This window comes from Phocoena sinus, chromosome 1 (genome assembly GCF_008692025.1).
Source record: "Phocoena sinus isolate mPhoSin1 chromosome 1, mPhoSin1.pri, whole genome shotgun sequence".
NCBI lineage: Eukaryota > Metazoa > Chordata > Mammalia > Artiodactyla > Phocoenidae > Phocoena > Phocoena sinus.
The window spans coordinates 21,137,052-21,158,939 of record NC_045763.1 but is presented as its reverse complement, the minus strand read 5'-3'; the positions used below and the strand labels follow the sequence as shown (position 1 = coordinate 21,158,939).

The window sequence follows — 21,888 nt, the reverse complement described above, 5'->3', positions numbered from 1 at the left end:
CAGGCCCCCACGTCCGCCCCACGCACCGACGTCACCACGCCCTTCGGCGCCAAGCTGTGTCGTCCCCGTATGGGCGGGACTTCCTCTCCCGGCCCTACTGTTTCCGACGTCGTCCGGAAGTCCGGTGCTGGTCCCGTCAGTACCGGGCCATTTGGTCGCCTCACATCGCGCGGGTCCCTACTCTTCCTCCTTAGGCGACCCCCGGGCATCACCGCCGGCCCCCGACGAACTGCACGTCGGGGATCCCGTTGCCCTCGGCTCTCGTCTTCGGCTTGGCTCCTGCCCTGCTTCCCTGCCGAGCTTACCTGCTCCGCACGGGGCCGTGTGCCGGCTGCCCATGGCGGGGGCCGCTCCGACCACGGCCTTTGGGCAGGCGGTTATTGGCCCTCCGGGCTCGGGGAAGACCACGTACTGCCTGGGCATGAGGGAGTTCCTGCGCGCGCTGGGCCGGCGTGTGGCGGTGGTGAACCTGGACCCGGCCAATGAGGGGCTGCCGTACGAGTGCGCCGTGGACGTGGGCGAGCTGGTGGGGCTGGGCGACGTGATGGACGCGCTGCAGCTGGGGCCCAACGGCGGCCTGCTGTACTGCATGGAGTACCTGGAGGCCAACCTGGACTGGTTGCGTGCCAAGCTCGACCCCCTCCGCGGCCACTACTTCCTCTTCGACTGCCCTGGCCAGGTGGAGCTCTGCACGCACCACGGAGCCCTGCGCAGCATCTTCTCCCAGATGGCGCGGTGGGACCTCAGGGTGCGTCTGGGGACGGGCAGGCCCATTTTTCAGATGGAGGAACTGAGACAGGGAAGAGAACAGATGCCACGCCCCCATGTCCCACAGCGAGGTAGGGGCCGAGACGCTTTGGAGTAAAACAGATGTGAGTTCGAATCCTGGCTCTGCCACTGCCACTGACTCGCTGTGTGGTCCTGGGCAAGTCAGTTTATCTCTCTGAACCTCAGTTTTCTCATCTGTAAAATGGATGTGTCAGTACCCAATCTGGGATTATTGGGAGTATGGAAGTAGTTATGTGGAAGGTGGTATGGTAATTGTTGTTGTGACTTGTGGGCAAAAGAAAGTGAAAGAATAGAGTCAGGTGCAGTGTGAATTGAACCAGTTGCCCACTGGGAGGCTCAGTGCAAGGCATCTTGTAGGAAAAGATGCCCCACATCTCCTGGAATAAGGAAATGACTGTGGCTATTAGAATGAAACAGAAGCAGGAAAAAACTAATGGGAAGACTTTCCCTTTACCCTCAGAAGTCCCCAGTCTGATGCGGGAGACATAGGCCCTAACGTTCCCTGCCTCCCCAGGCCACTCTCACCCTGTCTCTTCCTTCCCTCCCAGCTGACTGCTGTCCACCTGGTGGATTCTCACTATTGCACAGACCCTGCCAAGTTCATTTCGGTACTGTGTACCTCCCTGGCCACCATGCTGCATGTGGAGCTGCCCCATGTCAACCTCCTCTCCAAGATGGACCTCATTGAACACTATGGGAAGCTGGGTAAGAGATCCTGTTCTGACAGGCAAAAAGTAGGGCAGCGGCTGGGCTGGAGTGAAGCAGAGATCTCAGCTGAAGGAAGCTGCTTCCAGGGACCATGCGTGGCCTGATGATAGTAGCCACGGTCAGGTCTGACCCCTGCGCATTTATTTTGTGGCACTCTGTGCCAGATACTGTTCTGGGTTTTGGGGACAAGAGAGCTACAGATGGTGATATGTATTATGAAGGAATTAGAAGAAAGTGATGGGATAGTGAGTGGTTGGGAGTGAGGGGAGTGAACAGTACCATCTGAGCTGAGACCAGAATAGTGAGAAGGAGCCAGCCAAGGCAGAACTGTTCCTAGGCAGAGGGACCAATAGGGGTCCCTATTTCCCTAATCCTTAAGGAAAGAGTTTTGTTTGTTTGTTTGTTGGTGGGTTGTTATTGGTTTTTTTTGCCATTTCACATGAACCACAATTTTTTTTTCTTAATTAACTTATATTTTTGGCTGCGTTGGGTCTTCTTTGCTGCGCACGGGCTTTCTCTAGTTGTGGCGAGCAGCTACTATTCTTTGTTGCGGTGCACGGGCTCCTCATTGCGGTGGCTTCTGTTGTTGCAGAGCACAAGCTCTAGGCACGCGGGTTTCAGTAGTTGCAGCATGCGGGCTCAGTAGTTGTGGCTCGTGGCTCTAGAGCACAGGCTCAGTAGTTGTGGCGCACGGGCTTAGTTGCTCTGCGGCATGTGGGATCTTCCCGGATCAGGGATCGAACTCATGCCCCCTGCATTGGCAGGCAGATTCTTAACCACTGCGCCACCAGGGAAGTCCCGGGAAAGAGCTTTTTGTGTTCAAGGAAAAGGGGGTGGGGAGTGAAGGGAGTCCAGGGTAGCTGAGATAGTGCCCAGGGGAAGGGTGGTAGGAAACGAGGTCAGAGAGGTGGGCAGAGGCTAGAACCTGTACTGTTGAAACACAGAGGAAAGCCATTGATGAATATGAAGCAAGGGAACACCGTGAACTAAAAGGCCCTTCTGGCTACTTTGTGAATTGAAAGGGGCAAGAATGAGAACAGAGATCCTGTAGGAGATGTTTGCAGCAGCCCAGGCAGTGGTAGTGGGAATGGAGAGAAGTAGGTAGATGCAAAACTTACTCAAGAAATAGGATTTGCTGGTGGATTGGATGTGGAGACAGAGGAATTAAGGATGACTCTCAGGTTTCTGACTGAACCAGTGGACAGATAAAGGTGCCATTTGTCAAGGTGGGAAAGACAGAGAGAGAAGTAGGCTGGCATGAGGCAGGGACGTTGCCTAGGGGTCTATGGCCAACATTTTTTTTCCTGCAAAATTAGTGCCCTGCTGACTGGGGCATTAGTTCCCTAAATAGCATCTTCAGCCACAAAGGAACCTAGAGAAGAATAGCTGAAATGACCAGCAGTGAGCAGGAAGGGAGGTTGTAGGGAGAGTGAAGTGTCAGGGCCTTGTCCAGGGAGGGTGACTGGCTGCCAGTTGGGACATGGAAGGATGGAGATAAAAAAGCCCCATTTTTATCTATGTCCAGATTTGTGTCTTCCCAAGCCTGTTTCCCCCTTCACAGCCTGCAGCCCAGATGGCTACATGCTGGTCCTCTACATTTCTAGCTCTGACTCTTGCCAGTCATCCTTACAAGAGACTGAGGTACAAACCAGATCAGGCAATTGAGGCCCAGAGACATTACATGAATAGCCCAAGGTCAGTCACTCAGCTAGCCTTTTAACTGAGGTAAAATTTAAACCAAGTGTACCTGGCTGCAGTTTCTGCATTCTCAGTGAGAAACGTACCTGTCAGGCAATCCAAGAAGTTTGTTGGAATGCCCAGCACTTTCTTCCTTGCAGGCACAGGGGTGTCACTTTCTAATTAGAGCTGATAAGAACACAGGAAGCAGAGATCAGGGAGTGAGTCAGTCGATCCCAATAGCCTGATTCCCTCGGCTCACTTTGGGACAGACCTACTGAGTAGCCCAGCTGCTTGAGTCTTCCAGGCAGAAGTGGACAGTGCAATTGAGCTATTTGTAATGAGATGGATAGACCTAGAGTCTGTCATACAGAGTGAAGTAAGTCAGAAAGAAAAAGACAAATACCGTATGCTAACACATATATATGGAATTTAAGGGAAAACAATGTCATGAAGAACCTAGGGGTAAGATAGGAATAAAGACGCAGACCTACTGGAGAACGGACTTGAGGGTATGGGGAGGGGGAGGGTGAGTTTTGATAGGGCAAGAGAGGGTCATGGACATATACACACTAACAAACGTAGTAAGGTAGATAGCTGGGGGGAAGCAGCCGCAAGGCACAGGGATATTAGCTCGGTGCTTTGTGACAGCCTGGAAGGGTGGGATGGGGAGAGTGGGAGGGAGGGAGACGCAAGAGGGAAGACATATGGGAACATATGTATATGTATAGCTGATTCACTTTGTTATAAAGCAGAAACTAACACACCATTGTAAAGCAATTATACCCCAATAAAGATGTTTAAAAAAATAAAAAAAAAATAAAAAAAAAGAAGTGGACAGTGCAGAGAGGCCCACTTTCCTTCTCTTAGTGCAAAGTTTGTATTCATAGAACTGAGTCAGGGACCTCTGAGTCATCTAGTCTAATCTTCTCATTTTACACTAAGAAGGAACTGACCTGGAACGGGAAAGTGATTTTCACAAGAGGCCATCCTGCTAGATAGAGGCGCTAGATAGTGTGCCAGGTCCTGGGAGCTCTGCCTGGCTATGAGCTTTTTGAGGCAGGAACCAAGCACTATTATTGGTACACGTTCTACCTTACTACCACTGATCAAGCACTTCTCTGAACCAGACACTGGGGTTTATAGCACTTAATCCTCACAGTAGCCCCATGAGGTGGGTAACTGCCCATAGAGCTAGTAAATGGCAGAGCCAACAAGTGAAATCAAGTATTTTCTTTTTAGTAAGTTCATTTCACTGCCTCAGCAAAAGTTTGTTGAATGAATGAATGAGTGAGTGAGTGAGTGAGTGAATAAGGCAAAGGAAGAAGGAAAAAAATATGGTCCCTGTCCTCAAGTCTTTAGCCTGATGCCAGTTGCTCCTGAACACCAGTTTCTCTTCTTTTTATTTTCTTTTTAATTAAAGTATAGTTGATATACAATGTTGTATTAAGTTCTGCTGTACAGCAAAGTGACTCAGTTATATATATACATTCTTTTTTTATATTCTTTTCCATTATGGTTTATCATAGGATATTGACTGTCGTTCCCTGTGCTAACCAGTTTCTCTTCTTAGCCTTCAACCTGGACTACTACACAGAGGTCCTGGACCTCTCCTACCTGCTTGACCACCTGGCTTCTGATCCTTTCTTCCGCCACTACCGTCAGCTCAATGAGAAACTGGTGCAGCTCATCGAAGACTACAGCCTGGTCTCCTTCATCCCTCTCAGCATCCAGGTACAAACACACCTCATTTCATTGTACTTTACTTTATCGTGCTTCACAGATACTGCTTTTTTTTTTTTTTTGGCCATGCAGCATGCAGGATTTTAGTTCCCCAACCAGGGGTCAAACCCATGCCCCATGCAGTGGAAGCACAGAGTTTTAACCACTGGACCACCAGGGAAGTCCCATGCCTCTCACTTTAAAAGCTAGAAATGATTAAGCTTAGTGAGGAAGGCATGTTGAAAAGCCAAGATAGGCCAAAAGCTAGGCCTCTTGTGCCAAACAGTTAACCAAGGTGTGAATGCAAAGGAGAAGTTCTTGAAGGAAATGAAAAGTGCTACTCCAGTGAACACAGGAATGATAAGAAAGCAAAACGGCCTTATTGCTGATATGGAGAAAGTTTTAGTGGTCTGGATACATCAAACCAGCCACAGCATTTCCTTAAGCCAAAGCCTAATTCAGAGCAAGGCCATAACTCTCTTCAGTTCTATGAAGGCTGAAAGACATGAGGAAGCTGCAGAAGAAAAGTTTGAAGCTAGCAGAGGTTGGTTCATGAGGTTTAAGAAAGGAAGCCATCCCCATAGCATAAAAGTGCAAGGTGAAGCAGCAAGTGCTGGTGTAGAAGCTGCAGCAAATTATCCAGAAGATCTAGCTAAGATAATTAATGAAGGTGGCTACACTGGGAATTCCCTGGCGGTCCAGTGGTTAGGACTCTGCGCTCACTGCTGAGGGCCTGGGGTTCAGTCCCTGGTTGGGGAACTAAGATCCCACAAGTGGCCGGTGTGGCCAAAACAAAAAAGGTGGCTATACTAAACAACCGATTCTCAATGTAGACAAAACAGCCTTATACTGGAAAAAGATGCCATCTAGGACTTTCATAGCTAGAGAGAAGTCAGTGCCTGGCTTCAAGGCTTCAAAGGATAGGCTGACTCTCTTTTTAGAGGCTAATGCATCTGGTGACTTTAAGTTGAAGCCAGTGCTCATTTACGATTCCGAGAATCCTAGGGCCCTTAAGAATTCTGTTAAATCTACTCTGCCTGTGCTCTATAAATGGAACAACAAAGCCTGGATGACAGCACATCTGTTTACAACATAGTTTACTAAATATTTTCAGCCCACTATTGAGACCTGCTGCTCAGGAAAAAAGATTCTTTTCAAAATATTACGGCTCATTGACAATGCACCTGGTCATCTAAGACCTGTGATAGAGATGTTGTTTTCATGCCTGCTAACACAACACCCATTCTGCAGCCCATGGATCAAGGAGTCATATTGACTTTCAAGTCTTAGTATTTAAGAAATACGTTTCTTAAGGCTGTACCTGCCATAGATAGTGATTCCTCTCATGGATCTGGGTGAAGTGAATTGAAAACCTTCTGGAAAGGATTCACCATTCTAGATGCCATTAAGAACATTCGTGATTCTTGGGAGGGGGTCAAAATATCAGTATTAACAGGAGTTTGGAAGAAGTTGCGTCCAACACTCGTGGATGACTTTGAGGATTTCAAGACTTCAGTGGAGGAAGTAACTGCAGATGTGGTGGAAGTAGCAAGAGAACTAGAATTAGAAGTGGAGCCTAAAGACACTGAATTGCTGCAGTCTCATGATACAACTTTTTGGATAAGGAGTTGCTTCTTATGAATGAGCAAAGAAAGTGGTTTCTTGAGATGGAATCTACTCCTGGTGAAGATGCTGTGAAGGACGTTGAAATGGTAGCAAAGGATTTAGAATATTATGTAAACTTAGTTGATATAGTAGCAGCAGGATTTGAGAGGATTGACTCCAATTCTGAAAGAAGTTCTACTGTGGGTAAACTGCTGTCAAACAGCATCGCATGTTACAGAGAAATCGCTCGTGAAAGGAAGAGTCAGTTGATGCAGCAAACTTCATTGTCGTCTTATTTTAAGACATTGCCATGGCAACACCACCCTGATCAGTCAGCAGCTATCACCACGGAGGCAAGACCCTCAACCAGCGAAAAGATTACGACTCACCGAAGGCTCAGATGATGGTCAGCATTTTTTAGCAATAAAGTCCATTTTTTTTGCGCGCGGGCTTTCTCTGGCTGTGGCAAGCGGGAGGTACTCTTCCTCGTGGTGCGCGGGATTCTCACTGCAGTGGCTTCTCTTGTTGCGGAGCATGGGCTCTAGGCGCCCCGGCTCAGTAGTTGTGGCTCGCGGGCTCTAGAGCGCAGGCTCAGTAGTTGTGGCACACGGGCTTACTTGCTCCACAGCATGTGGGATCTTGCTGGACAAGGGCTCGAACCCATGTCCCCTGCATTGGCAGGCGGATTCTTAACCAGTGCGCCACCAGGGAAGTCCCAGCAATAAAGTACTTTTAAATTAAGGTACGTACATTGTTTTTTTGGGCATAATGCTATTGACTGTATGCTTAATAGACTACAGTATAGTGTAAACATGACTTTTATATGCACTGGGAAACCCAAAAATCCATGTGACTCACTTTATCATGAAATGTGCTTTACCTTGGTGCTCTGGAACCCAACCCACAGTATCTCCGAGGTGTGCCTGTACTGGGCACTAAGAGGCCTCGTCCCTTGGCTATTGGCTCTGCAGTGCCTGGGAGCACACCAGGCTGTGTGTCCAGGAGGCTCTGAGGCCTCAAACAGTGGTCTTTGTCCTGGGTCCAACAATCATTCAGTCTCCTTGGTTTCGAGACCAGTGGTGGGCAGGATTCCAGTAAAGAGGGTAGACCAAATTTTGGCCCTATCTGTTCTGTTTTTTTGTTTTTTAATTTATTTATTTTTGGCTGTGTTGGCTCTTCGCTGCTGCGCACAGGCATTCTTTAGTTGTGGGCTACTCTTCGTTGTGGAGCACGGGCTCTAGGCATGTGGGATTCAGTAGTTGTGGCACACGGCCTTCAGTAGTTGTGGCTCACAGGCTCTAGAGCGCAGGCTCAGTAGTTGTGGCGCACGCACGGGCTTAGTTGCTCCGCGGCATGTGGGATCTTCCCGGACCAGGGATTGAACCCATGTGCCCTGCATTGGCAGGCAGATTCTTAACCACTGTGCCACCAGGGAAGCCCCCCTGTTCTGTTTTGCTGGGTTCTCTCTACACATGTTCCCTCCTCGGTGTGAAAAAGGATGAGTTCAGAAAGTCATTAGCAAGGGACTTGACCAAGGCCAGGGACAAGTCTTTCAGCCCCCTTCAAGATGGGCAACTGCCTGTTGACTTTGCAAAGTAGTACCCAACCCTTGTGCCTCTCACCTTGCACCCTGCAAAGGTAACCTGGGAGACAAAGGTGCGTGTTAGATTCCTTTCTGCTGGGGGGGAACTTAAGGGAACTTGTCTCTTCTCTGTTTAATGCCACACTTTTCTCCTCTAAAACGAGGAGGTGAAACCTATAATATTAATCATACAGTACCACTTATTGAAGACTTTCTGTGCTAGGCATTGTGCTGAGGACTGTACATGCATTATTTTGATCTCTCTTTCCCATGATGTGATGTAGGGACCATTCTTACCACTTTTATGTGGACGAACAAATAACTAACATGCATATTTATCGGGTGCCTACTGTTAGATAGGTTCTGTGCCAGGCACTGGGGATGCCTGGACAAACAAGTTCCCGACCTCAAGGGGTGCACAGTCAAGTAGGAGAGGCAGATGAGTTAATAACTTGCTAACAGTAAGATGGTAAGGATCATAGCTACAGTGGGGATAAACCCAGGGGACTGTGGGTGTGCGTAGAGGTGCTTATCTGTTCTAATTTGGGTGGGTTGGTAGTCAGGAAAGATGAGGTGTAGCCGGGCCTCTGGGCACATGTAGAAGTACTCCAGGCCAAGGGAGCTGCATGGACAGAGGCTTCATGAGGCAAGATCAAGGGGGGTGTTTGGAGACTGCAGTCGGTTTGGTACAACCTCAATTCCACATACCCCTATTTCACTCAAGAGCTGTTTCTCTCCTCCCTGCCCAGGACAAGGAGAGTATCCAGCGGGTCCTGCAGGCTGTGGATAAAGCCAATGGCTACTGCTTTGGGGTCCAGGAGCAGCGGAGCCTGGAGGCTGTGATGTCTGCCGCGGTGGGAGCTGACTTCCACTTCTCCTCGTATCCTTGCTCGCTAGCCTCCGCCACAGCCAAGAGCGGGAGGCCAGGGGCTCAGGAATGGCCATGCCTGCCCTTGCAGACGACTGATTCATGTTGACCAGTGGGCTCCCTGGTAACTGGTCCCTTGGAAGGCTCCAGGGTTGCTTGTTCCTGAGGACAAGGGAGGCTGTTGATCAGAAGGAGCAACAAATACAGAGGCCCAGATATGAGAGAGCACTGGTCACTTAGGAGAGATGCAAGGGATTCGGTTTGCCTGGTGTCCTGAGTGTGAAGGGGAAAGGGAGATGCAGTGGGAAGGGGAGGTAGGCGATGGAGGAGTGTGGACTTCGGCCATGGGTGGCCAGTGGGAACCAGCATACTGTTGTTGAGGGGAGCGTGACGCAATCAGATGTACATTCTTGAAAAGCACCTCCAAGTGTGGAAAATGCATTTAAGGGATGTGATTGGGAGCAGGAGAGTCTTTACAGTCTCCAGGTGAGATGGGATGCAGCATTAGTAGTGACAATAGCAAAAAGGGTGTGGACTGGAAGAATGTGAAGGAGACAGATAGCTAGAGCTCGTCACCAGGTGGTTATGGGATAGAAGGAGGTGGAGCAGAAGTTAGACTCCCAAGTTTCTGGTTTAGTCAGTGGTAGGGGGTGGCTGTAGTCACTGAGCAAGAAAAGGAAGAGGAGAGGGCAGGTTTGTCACGTGGGTGGCAGGGATGGGAACTGGCAGCTGTGCTGTGTTTGAGGGGGCCATGGGATGTATTGGAACCTCAGTCTCCCTGGTTGTAGAATCTCAAGTTCTGACGCTGGAGTCCTCTAGTATAAGAGCCATGGTGGCCAACCTAGCCATAGTCAGACCCCAGACCCAGGCCTCAGGTCGGCCAGCCTCACACAGCTCCATGGGCAGTTTCCTGTGTGACTCTGATTGATGTCCTTCCTGCCCCACTTTCCTGCTATTCCAGAGAGAGCTAGAAGGCACCCTATAGCCCAAGCAGAAAGTTGTTGTTTTCTTTGAGCTCCCTTGACTTCCCTCCTCTAGCTGAAGCAGAGAAGTCATTTGCTGAGCACCTACCGTGTGCCGGTTGCCATGCTGGCGCTTTATATTCATTGTCTCATTTGACAGAGTTCCTCACAGCTCTGTATTACAGATGCGAAAAAGCAAGTGGCAAAGTCAGGGTTTAACCCCACAGCCTGGCTCCAGAGCAGGTGCCACAACACAGAGCTGGAGGGTTAGTGCTCTCTGCTTCTCTGCTTCTCTGCAGTGTGGGCAAGAGGCAAATAGAGGAGCATTTGGGTCTGGTTACTTGGAGGGACTTCTCAGACCCAATTGTTCCCTGTTGTCTGAAGCTCTAATTATGAGGAAGGGAGTGGGATGGGAGGAACCTCCAGATGCAGCTAGAGGGCACACGTCACAGAGGTCAGATCCTACCCAGACCAGTTCTCCATCCTTGCCTATGCTATCAGCCTTGACAAGCCCTCCATCAGCACCCTGGGCCTGCAGGAGAAGTACCTGGCGCCCTCAGAGCAGTCAGTGGAGCAGGAGGCCATGAAGCTATAGCAACAAGCTGAGCTCTGGAGAACAAGACACACGACCCAGCGCTGGGGAGAGTGGCAGCGGACAGCTCAGTGGCCTGCAGATCCAAGGGCAGCCCTCCCAGCCAGAGCTGGGAGACTGGCGAGGGCATACTCAGCCTTGCGGAGGACTTCTGGCCAAAAGCCACACATGTAGCCAAGCAGAGCACCAGTCACAGCCTCATGAACTCTGGGCGCTGCCACCAGGGATTCAGCACTGGTCCCACTCAGGCTGTGACGGAATGTGCTACAATACAAGAGTTTATCTTCTACTTTTTGTGGCTTCCAAACTTTCTTCAATCATCCAGGCCGAGTGAGTTGGGAATATGGGAATGTCCCCTTTCCTCAGAAGAGTCCTATTTCTTCATACTACAGGGCAGTGTTTCCCCCAAAGCACGGGATCATACTAGACGGTTGACTCTCAGTCCTCAGTTATGCTCTTTGGTTAATCTTCAGTTTTAACAGTGAACCTCAAACTTGAGGTCTCACAGACAACACTTCCTAGCAGATCTTGTAACGTTTTATTTTCATTGTCTTTATGTCATGGTTTTACTGTTTTTTGAGGTTGTGTTAACTAGTTTTCCATTTATATTAGTGATGAAAAGTTGACTTTAAAATGAAATTATTTATACAAAATGAGTTGCTTAAAGGAAAATATCAGTATGTAGTCGTATCATGAGGGCTGTGGGAAAAGTGAAGACGGCTTGAAGTTGGAAATACTGGTGTTTGCTTCCTTTGCTCTTCTTGCAACTGGTTGGATGCAATTCACATTTTCAACCAGTAGGTGGCATCCCAGGCTTATTTTTTAATTTAATTTTATTTTTTTTTCCGGCTGTAGCCTGGAGGCAGAAGGGAACAGATGGCTGTCCTGCCAGTAGTCTTATTTGCAGACACTCAGTGCTGTTAATACATGGGAAGGGCTTAGCATTTCACAAAGAGCTTCCACACACACAGTCCTCATGTGGCTTTCACAGCAGCTCCTAGGGACATAGACAAGATGGGGAATAGTACTAAGCCCCACTTTACTGTGAGGAAACAGAAAGATGAGGAGTTTGAACTTCAGTCAGCCTGTCTCTCTCATAGCTCACTTTGCTGAATACTTAATGGTGAAAAGTCAGGGCCCTCCTCCCACAGGGTTTATGACCAATCAGGAGAAAGAATTTAGACACCTGTAGGGTATTAACTGAATCATAAATCAGGGGGAAGATAGATGACTGGTGGTTCGGACAGTTGGAGAATTCAATTTAGGAAAACTGTTCTGAAGCAGCATTGAGATGGGGGTGACCGGGCTTTGCTTCTCACATTTGGTCACCAGAGCAGAAGGCAGAAGAGTTAGGGGCTGTGAGGAGGCCCCTCGGGCTGGAACAGTGTGAAAGCAGCCGACCCCGACTCCCACACCTGGCGGGACAGGGGATGATAACTGGGTGCTCCTTCCCCCGACTCTCATCTAAGGAGTTCAAAGCACCTCATCCCTATTGACACTGTACACGGTGGGGAGTGTCAACAGTGCATGCCAGGGAAACTGAGGCCAGGAGGCACTGCCTGGGGCTGGCTGTGAGTCACCTATGGGGCCTGGAGCCCAGGAATAATGACACCCAGGCTGCTGGACAGATCCCTCATCAGTTAGGGCATGAGGGTGGGTGCTGTGTTTTTGAAAGTAATACCAGTAGCTGTGGTCATGGGTTTTGATGCTTACCCCATCCTGGAGGCCCCAGCTATCACCAAAGCACCCAGCTGGAAGGAAGCATCATTTAGAACTTTATGGCCTCATATGCAAGCACCCTGAGCATTTATTCTCTGCAGTCATCAAGTGAAGAAGGATGGACAAATTCCAAACTTTATTTTCAGGCCTTGGTGTGACAACAAGGGTGTTTTCTCCTCTAGTAAATGGAGCTCTGTCCACTTCCCACTGATAGCAACGTGATTTTCTATCCCCCCTGTCATGATTGGGAGGGGATAGCACAGTGCAGAAAAGCAGAGGTGTCTGGGTTCCAGGTGAGGTCTGTTCAGCATGAAGTGTGTAGGGTAAGAGAAAGACCATCCTCGATTTGTCAGCATATGACGACTGTCCTTAAGATTTCTTTTTTTCCTGATAGAAAAGTGAAAAGCTTGGAAAATGAAAATAAGTCACCCATGATCCCACCACAGATAAATAATTTTTAAATATTTATAATAAATTTTCTATTCAAATGTATATTTTGTGTTTTTTATTTCAAGTCTTATTTTTCTATGCGTTCAGAGGGATAGCTATAGCATTTATATACGTGGGATATATTGTTAATGCTCTGTAACCTGCTTTTTTCAGTTACCTTTATTTCATGTAACTAAAACTATAAGGACCTTTTAAATGTCTACATGATAATATTCTGGAGTATGGCTATAACATTGTTTATCCAGACTCCCATGCTTAGCCTTTAAATTGTTAGCAATTTTTTTGCTATTGTAAATAGTGCTGTGATTAACATCTTTGTCTGACTCTCTTTTTTTTTTAAACATCTTTATTGGAGTATAATTGCTTTACGATGGTGTGTTAGTTTCTGCTTTATAACAAAGTGAATCAGTTATACATATACATATGTTCCCATATCTCCTCCCTCTTGCGTCTCCCTCCCACCCTCCCTATCCCACCCCTCTAGGTGGTCACAAAGCACTGAGCTCACCTCCCTGTGCTATGCGGCTTCTTCCCCCTAGCTATCTATTTTACGTTTGGTCGTGTATATATGTCCATGCCACTCTGACTCTCTGACTTTTAACTTATGATAAAGTCCTAGAAATAAAATAGCTGATGTTTTCTAGGTTCTGGATTCATATTGCCAAAATGCCTCCCAGAAAAGTGCCACTTTACAACTCACAGGCACTGTCTGGAAGTGCTCTTCTCACCCCCGTCCTCACTTGGCAATCGTGAACTTCCGGAGGGAGGAAACCATCCCTGAATGCTTTCCAAGGGACCTTCTTGGTCTTCTCTGCTAACCACTGACACTGGGCTATACTATGCATATCTTGGCTCTGAATTGGGGACTTCCAACAACTGGAAGATAGTGTTTGGAACCTATCAGTGACCACAGCTAATTGGAAAGGCTTCCAGCCCAGACAAAGAGGCTTAGGAGTGAGGGTGACACCCTAAAGCCCACAGAGCTGAAGCACAGACAGTCTGCCCTCAGCCGTTTCTGAAGTAGCAAAACGCTCACCCACAGCTGGCTGAGAATAGGAGGCCTGATCCCATTAGGGTCTGTGGGAAGATGAGGATCCCGTTAGGATCTGAGAGATTCTCTGTCCTTTCTCAAGGCTCCTGAGACAGGCAGGGGAGTGACTTCCCAGCACTACTAAGGCCCACCCCGTTTTTGAAAGAAGCTGGGAGGGCCAACTACCTCAAAATCCTGGAGGGAAATTCTCTATCAAGCTGAGTAGCTCCCCTCCTCCCCCTTTTCCTCTCTCTTGCCCCTGGTTGTTGAGCCTTTACCCAGCCTCCTCTGGGCTGCTCACCTCCTCTTCCTGTCCCCTTTGGAAGGAAGAGTCTCAGATTACACAGACCTCAGTGGCATCAGGCTTGCTGAGGGTAGGGGAGAGCCATATGCCTCATTTCCAACCCACTGTGTCCTCCATGTCCAGCCAGGGAGCCAACTTCCCATAGCCCCAGAAGCCCAGGTGTCAAAGTGGCTCTGAGCCTTAGTCTCTTCATAAGCAAAACAAAGATGATAATATGTGTTGCCGTGAGGAATAAGGTATGAAACTGCCTGGCACATAGCAGTCATGCCACGTGCTCTTATTACTGTATTCTGTTCTTTAGGAAGAAGCAGGAGGGGGGCACTTTTGGTCAGAAGAGCAATCTTGGAGCAAGCATCTGAAATCAGGTTTTCCCAAAAAGGCACTGGACACTTGGACATTTTGTGTGTGTGTGTGTGTGTGTGTGTGTGTGTGTGTGTGTGTTGGTGTGTAGGAATATCGTGCCTTTCTGGAAGGAGACACAGTGGCCTGCCTGACCCCAATGCCTTGGCCTAGGGTGCCCGGTTAGTTCTGAGAAGGTACCTTAACCCCAATACCTTGCTTTCCATCACCTACTTCTGTGGATCTACAGAGCCAATTTGGACTTTGCTCTCTGAAGTAACTGCATATAAGAGAGAAGAGTAGATACCTTCTTTAGAGAATTTTAGGTTGCAAACTTTCCCCATACAACTCAAATTCTTGGGAGAGGAAAATCTTTGTAAGCCCTGGGCCTCTGTTTCCTAGGGGATAACCTAGCAGTGCAGAAAGGATAGGACTGTGGTTACTTGACTCTTTGTGAGCCCAATTTCTATCTAGAAAGCTTTGCTTTATCCCAGAACTAGCTATATTTCCATTTTCCACAGTAGAGGACCTGGCACTAACCGGGTGTCCAGGCATTTGGAGGGACAGTTTTAAAACTAAGTTTTGAGCTCCTTCCTGTACACAAAAGCGTGCTGGAGACGCTGTGGGAAGAAGGAGGAATAATGGGACAAAGTTACCATTTTTAGGGTAACTAAAGAAAGTGCTCAAGTGGAGAGGACAACTGGAAAGAGTGGCCACCACGAAATTTCCAGCAGAACTTGGCAATCTTACCAACTTTGCCCTCTGGGACTGATTTTTTTTAATTGAGATATAATTCACATATCATAAAATTCATTATAGAGTTTACAGTTCAGTGTTTTTTCATATATTCACAAAGTTGTGCGACTATCACCACTATTTAAATCCAGAACATTTCATCACCCCAAGAGAAATTCCATATACATTAGCAGTTGGACTGAAAAAAAAAATTTTTTTTTAATTTTATTTAAGTATAGTTGATTTACAATGTTGCGTAGGACTGAAAAAATTTTAATGTCAAATTTAGGCCAGGAAAAGATGACAAGAAATGCTCACTGAGACCCCACCCTGGGTAACATTAAGAAAGCTTTAGATAGAGAAGTCTGGGACCCAGTTCAGAAGCTGGTGCCTAAGCCAGCTCACAGCTAGCTGTCTGATTTGGTGACATTCCAATCCATAGCATCTGCTTTTAAAATCTGTCAACACCAACATGCTACCTTAGGGTAGCTCATTTCTTTCCCCATAGAGGGCAACCATGAGCGGTGTAGAGGAAGCAGGCAAAAGTCAAATGCTGAGAGAAAAGAAAGAATTTCCTTTCTCAGGACCTACCCATTAAGAGGAAGTCACCAGACCTGTCCGGTAAGAGAAACCAGGTCACTTCCAGAGCTGAGGGTAAGTCACTTGCCCTCTCCCAGAGTCTCTGACTGGTTTGGAACCTTGAAACCCAACACCGTTCTGGGAAAAGAGAGGCGAAAACGAGGGACCCAGAAAGCATCAGAGTGGTCCTGCCAGCTTCCCCTGTAGAATTAGTAGCTCTGATAAGAGCCCTTTGAGTCCCATGGGTGTGACCAAACTTGGACTCTGGGGAACCTGATGAGGCTGGACTGAGTTTCCCCAATACTGTCAGGTGGAGGAGTGACCACTTGATGTCAGGCCAGTATTCTCAGGAGGCCCAGTGATCATGTAGGTCATATTTGGCAGTAAAGCTGTGCCTCAGTACTGGGCCTGATTATTCTGCTTTTGGCACAGAAATGCTGGATAAATCCTAGACTATTGATGCTGGAAGGATTAATAATGCGTAGCATGTATTGAATACGTACTATGGGCTACTTTACATGCATGTATTTGCTCAAACTTCACAGCAACTTTAAGAGGAAGGTACTATTTTTTAATCCCCAGTTCACAAATGAGGACAGAAGGTAAGCATGGTGAAAAGCCTTGGCCAAGGCAGGCTGGGAGTCAAACCCAGGCAGTTTTAACTTCACATTTTTTCGTTAGAAAGCCTTTAGTCCAAGCCCCTTATAATACAGAAGGGGAAACTGAGCCCAGGGAGGTATAACGGCTTTTCCAAGCCAGTCAGGGACACTTCCAAGCCTCCTGGTTACCTGTTCAGTGCTGCCTGGGCCCCGGAGTGTGATGGGGACACCTTGGGGGCCTTTTCCTAGCCGACCCTGCCTGCCCTGCCAGGCCCAGGCACCGCCCGTAGATCAAATGACTCAGAGGGCAGGGACTACTTTTACCGCACGACCCCGCCCTGTCCCGCTGCTCTGAGGATGCCGAGCTCTCGGGTAGGGCGGGTGGCAACTCGTCCGAGCGAAACCGGGAGAGCGCCGCCTCTGGTACCTGGAGGGGGGCGGGGGCCCCTCAGTGGCGCAGCCCGTCTCGGCGCCTGCGGGGCCGGATGGGCGGAGGGAAGACGCAATGCGCGCCGGCCGCCGCTCATTCTCCTATTGGTCAGTCGGGCCCCGGGGGCGGTACCCTGAGTATCTCCCTCCCGTGATTGGGTGACATCGGCCTCGGGCCCGCCTCCAGCCTCGGGCTGTGAAGGCCTGGCCGCGCGGGGAGGCCGCATACGTAGGCGTGTTGCAGCTGGGAGCCGGGGTTGTGGCGGGGGAGGTGTGGAGGCGGGGGGGGAGGGGGGCGGGGGAGGTGTGGAGGCGGGGGGGGGAGGGGGGGCGGGGGAGGTGTGGAGGCGGGGGGGGAGGGGGGCGGGGGAGGTGTGGAGGCGGGGGGGGGAGGGGGGCGGGGGAGGTGTGGAGGCGGGGGGGGGAGGGGGGCGGGGGAGGTGTGGAGGCGGGGGGGGGAGGGGGGCGGGGGAGGTGTGGAGGCGGGGGGGGGGCGGGGGAGGTGTGGAGGCGTAGGGATCCGCCGACCAAGGGCGGACGCGCTCCTCGCGGCCCTTCCCACTCAACTTGAGTCTCCTCGTCGTCAGCCCGTTTCATTTTTGTCCCCATCTCCGAAAGCTGGAGGGCGGTCTTCTCAGACCTGGACCAGACCTTTAAAAAGGCGGCGTCATACCCCTGCCCCAGGCCGTACTCCCCTCCGCTCAGATCTAATGACTCTTTCCCGCTTTCAGATCTCAGGTGCCCAGAGCCGCTCACTGCAGCGTACCCCTCCGGCGCTGTCCTCGACCTCACACCTGAGACTGCACTGGTTTCCTGTCCCCTCAGACCTGAGCTCTTAAGCCTCCCGCCCCGCGGCCCCGGCAGAGAAGCCTCCAAGCTGTCTTTGCACTCACCTGACCCTCTCGGGACGGACCAGTTTCGGGGGACCAGACCAGACCCTGATGGAGAGAGCTGGTCCCCCCCAGCCTCTCTCCTGGAGTCACTGGCTCCAGAGTCTTGTCTGCGGGTCACTGAGCCAGTCCCATGGGAGGGTCTCTAACTCATACACCAAACCCTGTCCCGTCCCTCTGCAATAACTGGAAAAGACAGGAGGAGTGTCACAGGGGAACTTTATTGAGAGGAAACATGGTCACACCCAGCAGACATGCTTTCCCTCGCTTCCTTGGTCTTGCTCGCTGTATGCACACTCTCTCTCTCTCTCTCTCTCTCTCTCTCTCTCTCATCTCCAGCCTCTGCCACACAATTGAGTTCTCAGCCACAAAGGTGGGATACTCCTCAATTCCTAAGATCCAGAGGCAGCAGGGGCAGGAGGGGGGCGGGGTGGGGAGGAAGTGGCCAGGTTCAGGGGTGGGGTCGGGGGGCGGCGGAGGTGCAGAGAGCAGGGCTGGGTGGAATGACCAGTGGCCAGGAGCACCTGACAGCTGCAGGAAGCATGGAATCCTCTGGCTCCAGGCGGCCTCAGCTCTGCTGGTTCCTCTCTGTGGAGCCTTTCTGAGCTGGGGCAGAGCATTTGGGGAGAAGGGTTGGGCCTCCCACCCCGTACAAGTCCTCTCTGCCAGGAGTGGGGGACGAGCGGGCAGGGCAGGGAGGGCAGCGGGCACGGCTCAGCTCTGGGGCTCCTCGGGAGCCTCGCACCCCTCTTCCCCGGCGTTGTCGGCCGTCCACAGCGTCAGGTTGTCCCGCAGCAGCTGCATGATGAGGGTGCTGTCTTTGTAGGAGTCCTCGCTGAGGGTGTGCAGGTCAGCCATGGCCTCGTCGAAGGTGGTCTTGGCCAGCGAGATGGCCGCCTCGGGGCTGTTGGCGATCTCATAGTGGAAGACGGAAAAGTTCAGGGCCAGGCCCAAGCGGATGGGGTTGGTGGGCGGCATCTCCTTCTTGCTGATGTCCATGGCATCCTGGTAGGCTGACCGGGCTGAGTCAATGATGCGCTTCTTGTCATCACCGGTGGCCACCTCAGCCAGGTACCGGTAGTAGTCGCCCTTCATTTTCAGGTAGAAGACCCGACTTTCGGCGTCACCGGCCTCCTTGATGAGATGGCTGTCCAGCAAGCCCAACACCGTGTTGCATACGCCCCGGAGCTCCTTCTCCACCTTCTCCCGGTACTCTCGCACCTCCGGGCCCTTCTCTTCTGAGCCCTCCTCGTTGCCCTTCTGCTCGATACTGGTCAGGACTCTCCACGCAGCCCGCTGGCCACCCACCACATTCTTGTAGGCCACTGAGAGCAGGTTGCGCTCTTCGCAGGATAGCTCCTCACCCTTTTCCACGGCGCTCTTCATGAAGGCTGCCATGTCCTCATAGCGTTCAGCCTGCTCGGCCAACTTGGACTTCTGGATCAGGCTGGCTCTCTCCATGGCTCTGGGGACAGACAGGCGGCAGGCTAACTGGCTGCCTCGGAACCGATGCCGGGTTCTGTGCCTCTCCCGCTCTCGGCCTGCCTTTTGGCTGGAAGGCCAGGCCCACAGCAGGGTGGGGAGGGGCAGAGGGCGGGACTGGGGCCCCAGACCTGCCTCCTCTCCTCTTCCCCACCACACCCTTTCCGGCTCTTCCTTAAAGGTGAAAGGGCTGGGATGTGGGGTGAGTCATTGGGACAGTCAGCAGGAGAAATCTGGGCGTTGGCCACACCTGCACCGACACCTCTCCAGCCTCCAGGCTGCCCCCTCTTGTTCAGGGTTTCCATTACATTGCCACATGAGGTAGCTGCCCCAGTTTCTCAAATCAGATCCTCCTTCACCGTGTCCTTCCAGGGGCTGAGGATGGCTTCAGCTACCTGACTGCTGTGGGCCTAGGCAGAGCCCATGAAGCCAGGTGCAGGAGGATGGGGTTCCTGATCCTGCCAGGTACATTTCCCCCATTGGTTCAGGTGAGATAACTCATTGTTTAGGTAGGGCTGTAGTTTCCCAAGCACCTTCATACCCGTGATCTATAGTCTCTGCTGTGTCTCTGCAAAATGGGCAGGACTGTGACTACTACTCCCACTGCAGAGATGGGAATACTAAGGCTCAGAGAGGGATGAGATTTGCTCAGGGTCACACAGCTTTGGCTTCTCTCCCATCAAGGCTTCTGACTTGTGAGCTCCAGGCTGTATTTAGAAGTAAGATGCAGGCTTCTTCCAGAGTCTACCTGAAATGGTTCCATCCCCCACTCCTCACTCCCCCTCAGGGTCCTGTCCCCTCTGAGCTCCCAAAATGCACAAGCAGCAGCGTTCAGGGTGCCACTTAATGAGGTGTTTAACGATCGGCTTCTGACGCTCCAGCCCAGCCTTTGTAATCAGTCACCCAGTAGGTTTTTTGGATACCTTCCCCATCACAGCACAATTTTCCCATTCAAGTTGGTGGCCTGTTGCCACTTGTCTGAGGACTTACCCTCTGGCTCTCCACACCAGGTCACCTCGCCCCTCCAAGCCACCTGCCATCATGCATCAGTGGGGCTCGCAGAGGGTGGGGACCCAGCTCACTGACTATCCCACTTTCCTGCCTGACTCAGCCCGCCTTCTGTCAGAGGCTGGGAAGCAGGCCACCTGGGTACTCTGCCCAGTTTGCTTCCCCAGGGTGGGATGCTAGTAACCGGGGAGAGGGACAGGACCGAAAAAAAGGAGGTGGCTGTCACACAGGCCATTTTTTTTTTAAGGGCTTTAAATGCTTGGCTTTTTATTTATTCTATTTTTTATTTTATTTATTTATTTATTTTTGGCTGTGTTGGGTCTTCATTTCTGTGCGAGGGCTTTCTCTAGTTGTAGCAAGCGGGGGCCACTTTTCATCGTGGTGCGCGGGCCTCTCACTATCGCGGCCTCTCTTGTTGTGGAGCACAGGCTCCAGACACGCAGGCTCAGTAGTTGTGGCTCACGGGCCTAGTTGCTCCGCGGCATGTGGGATCTTCCCAGACCAGGGCTCGAATCCGTGTCCCCTGCATTAGCAGGCAGATTCTCAACCACTGCACCACCAGGGAAGCCCACACACAGGCCATTTTGTTTTACGGGGCAGCAGTCCTAGCTGAGTGCTGCCTTCCCCAGCCTGCCTCTCAGAAGTTTCCCTGCCCCTTCCCGTTGACCATGGCCCCACCTCTGACCCCTGGCAGAGGCCTCGGAGATGGAGACTGCTCTGTTGCCAATCTTCTGTCCCTGTTCACTGAGGTGCTATCTTTGTGTCAGCCAAGAATTTCACCTAAAGGTGTTGGCATTGCACCTATGAGGGTGTGTTCCTGCTTATCTGCTCCACCCCTAGCCAAAGCTCAGATGGGACTCAGGGGTGGGGCTCCTCTCTCTGGGATCCAGCCAGTTTAATCCTTGAACCAGGACTATTTCACAGGCCTGTCCGTCCCCAGTTCCTCTTGGTGTCTGAATACCCACCTTCCCCTCCTGGAGGGACTCTGAGGCCCAAAGATGAGATCTGCCAAGGAAGCAGAAGGGATTTTAGGCTTGCCATCCCGAAGGCTTTGCTTAAATCAGATCACTGACACGGAAAACGCTAGAAACAAAATACACTGAAGTACCAATTTACAGAGTATATCTTAAGGTAGTAGGAGTCAAAGTGGGGTTTTTTTTCTTTTGATTTTCCTAGTATCTTCAGGTTACCAATGGTGAATGTGTATTATTTTTCTATGACAGACAGAATAGCCTTGTATGTTTGGAATCAGACTGCCTGGGTTCAGTTCTCACAAGCTGCTGTGGCTTTGTCTAAGTGACAACCTCCGTGAGCCTTAGTTCTCCTAAGTATAAAATGGGGCTTGTTGTGAGGAAAGCACTTAGTAGAGTGGATGGTAACTATTAACATTGCGTGAAAAAAAATCCACATGATAATAATGTTTATTATTATAAACATACACACTCAAAGCACTAATATGGAGCTGGTTTCTATGAAATAAGGTAGGACCTCAAACCAGGCCTCAGCCAAAGGCCAGACCCTGCCCAGCTGCAGAGAAGACGAATGAATGGTCAGATGCACTCGCTCAGCACTGCCTCCTCGCTCTCCAGCCCAGACATTCCTCTGGCCTGCGCAGGCCCTGGGCCCTCAAGGACCTTCCTTCGTATTAGTCATCCAGCTCAGGCTTTCCCAAGTCCTGGGGGAAAGCAGGAGATCCCACAACACTAGAAACCTGGAGGGCAGGGCCTGATAGGCCTAGGAATTTTGGAGATGCTTCTGTCACAAGGGAGGAAGCACGCTCTTCCTACCACTCGAGCCAGGAGACCTGAGGGTTCACACC

General features: G+C 50.7%; 2 protein-coding genes across 2 annotated transcripts; one reads left to right on the top strand and one right to left on the bottom strand.

Moving 5' to 3' along the window:
- The first annotated feature begins 106 nt into the window (after positions 1-106).
- GPN2 (GPN-loop GTPase 2) lies at positions 107-12,879 on the top strand. Its single transcript, XM_032605924.1, has 5 exons — positions 107-748; positions 1,338-1,494; positions 4,748-4,908; positions 8,833-8,963; positions 10,436-12,879. The coding sequence occupies exons 1-5, from the start codon at positions 338-340 to the stop codon at positions 10,506-10,508; spliced, it is 933 nt and encodes a 310-aa protein (XP_032461815.1). The 5' UTR covers positions 107-337; the 3' UTR covers positions 10,509-12,879.
- A 4,901-nt stretch (positions 12,880-17,780) lies between these two features.
- On the bottom strand, positions 17,781-20,398 carry SFN (stratifin). The gene has a single exon (XM_032628381.1). It carries the CDS (start codon positions 19,038-19,040, stop codon positions 18,294-18,296), a length of 747 nt encoding a protein of 248 aa, XP_032484272.1. The 5' UTR covers positions 19,041-20,398; the 3' UTR covers positions 17,781-18,293.
- Between the last annotated feature and the right edge of the window lie 1,490 nt (positions 20,399-21,888).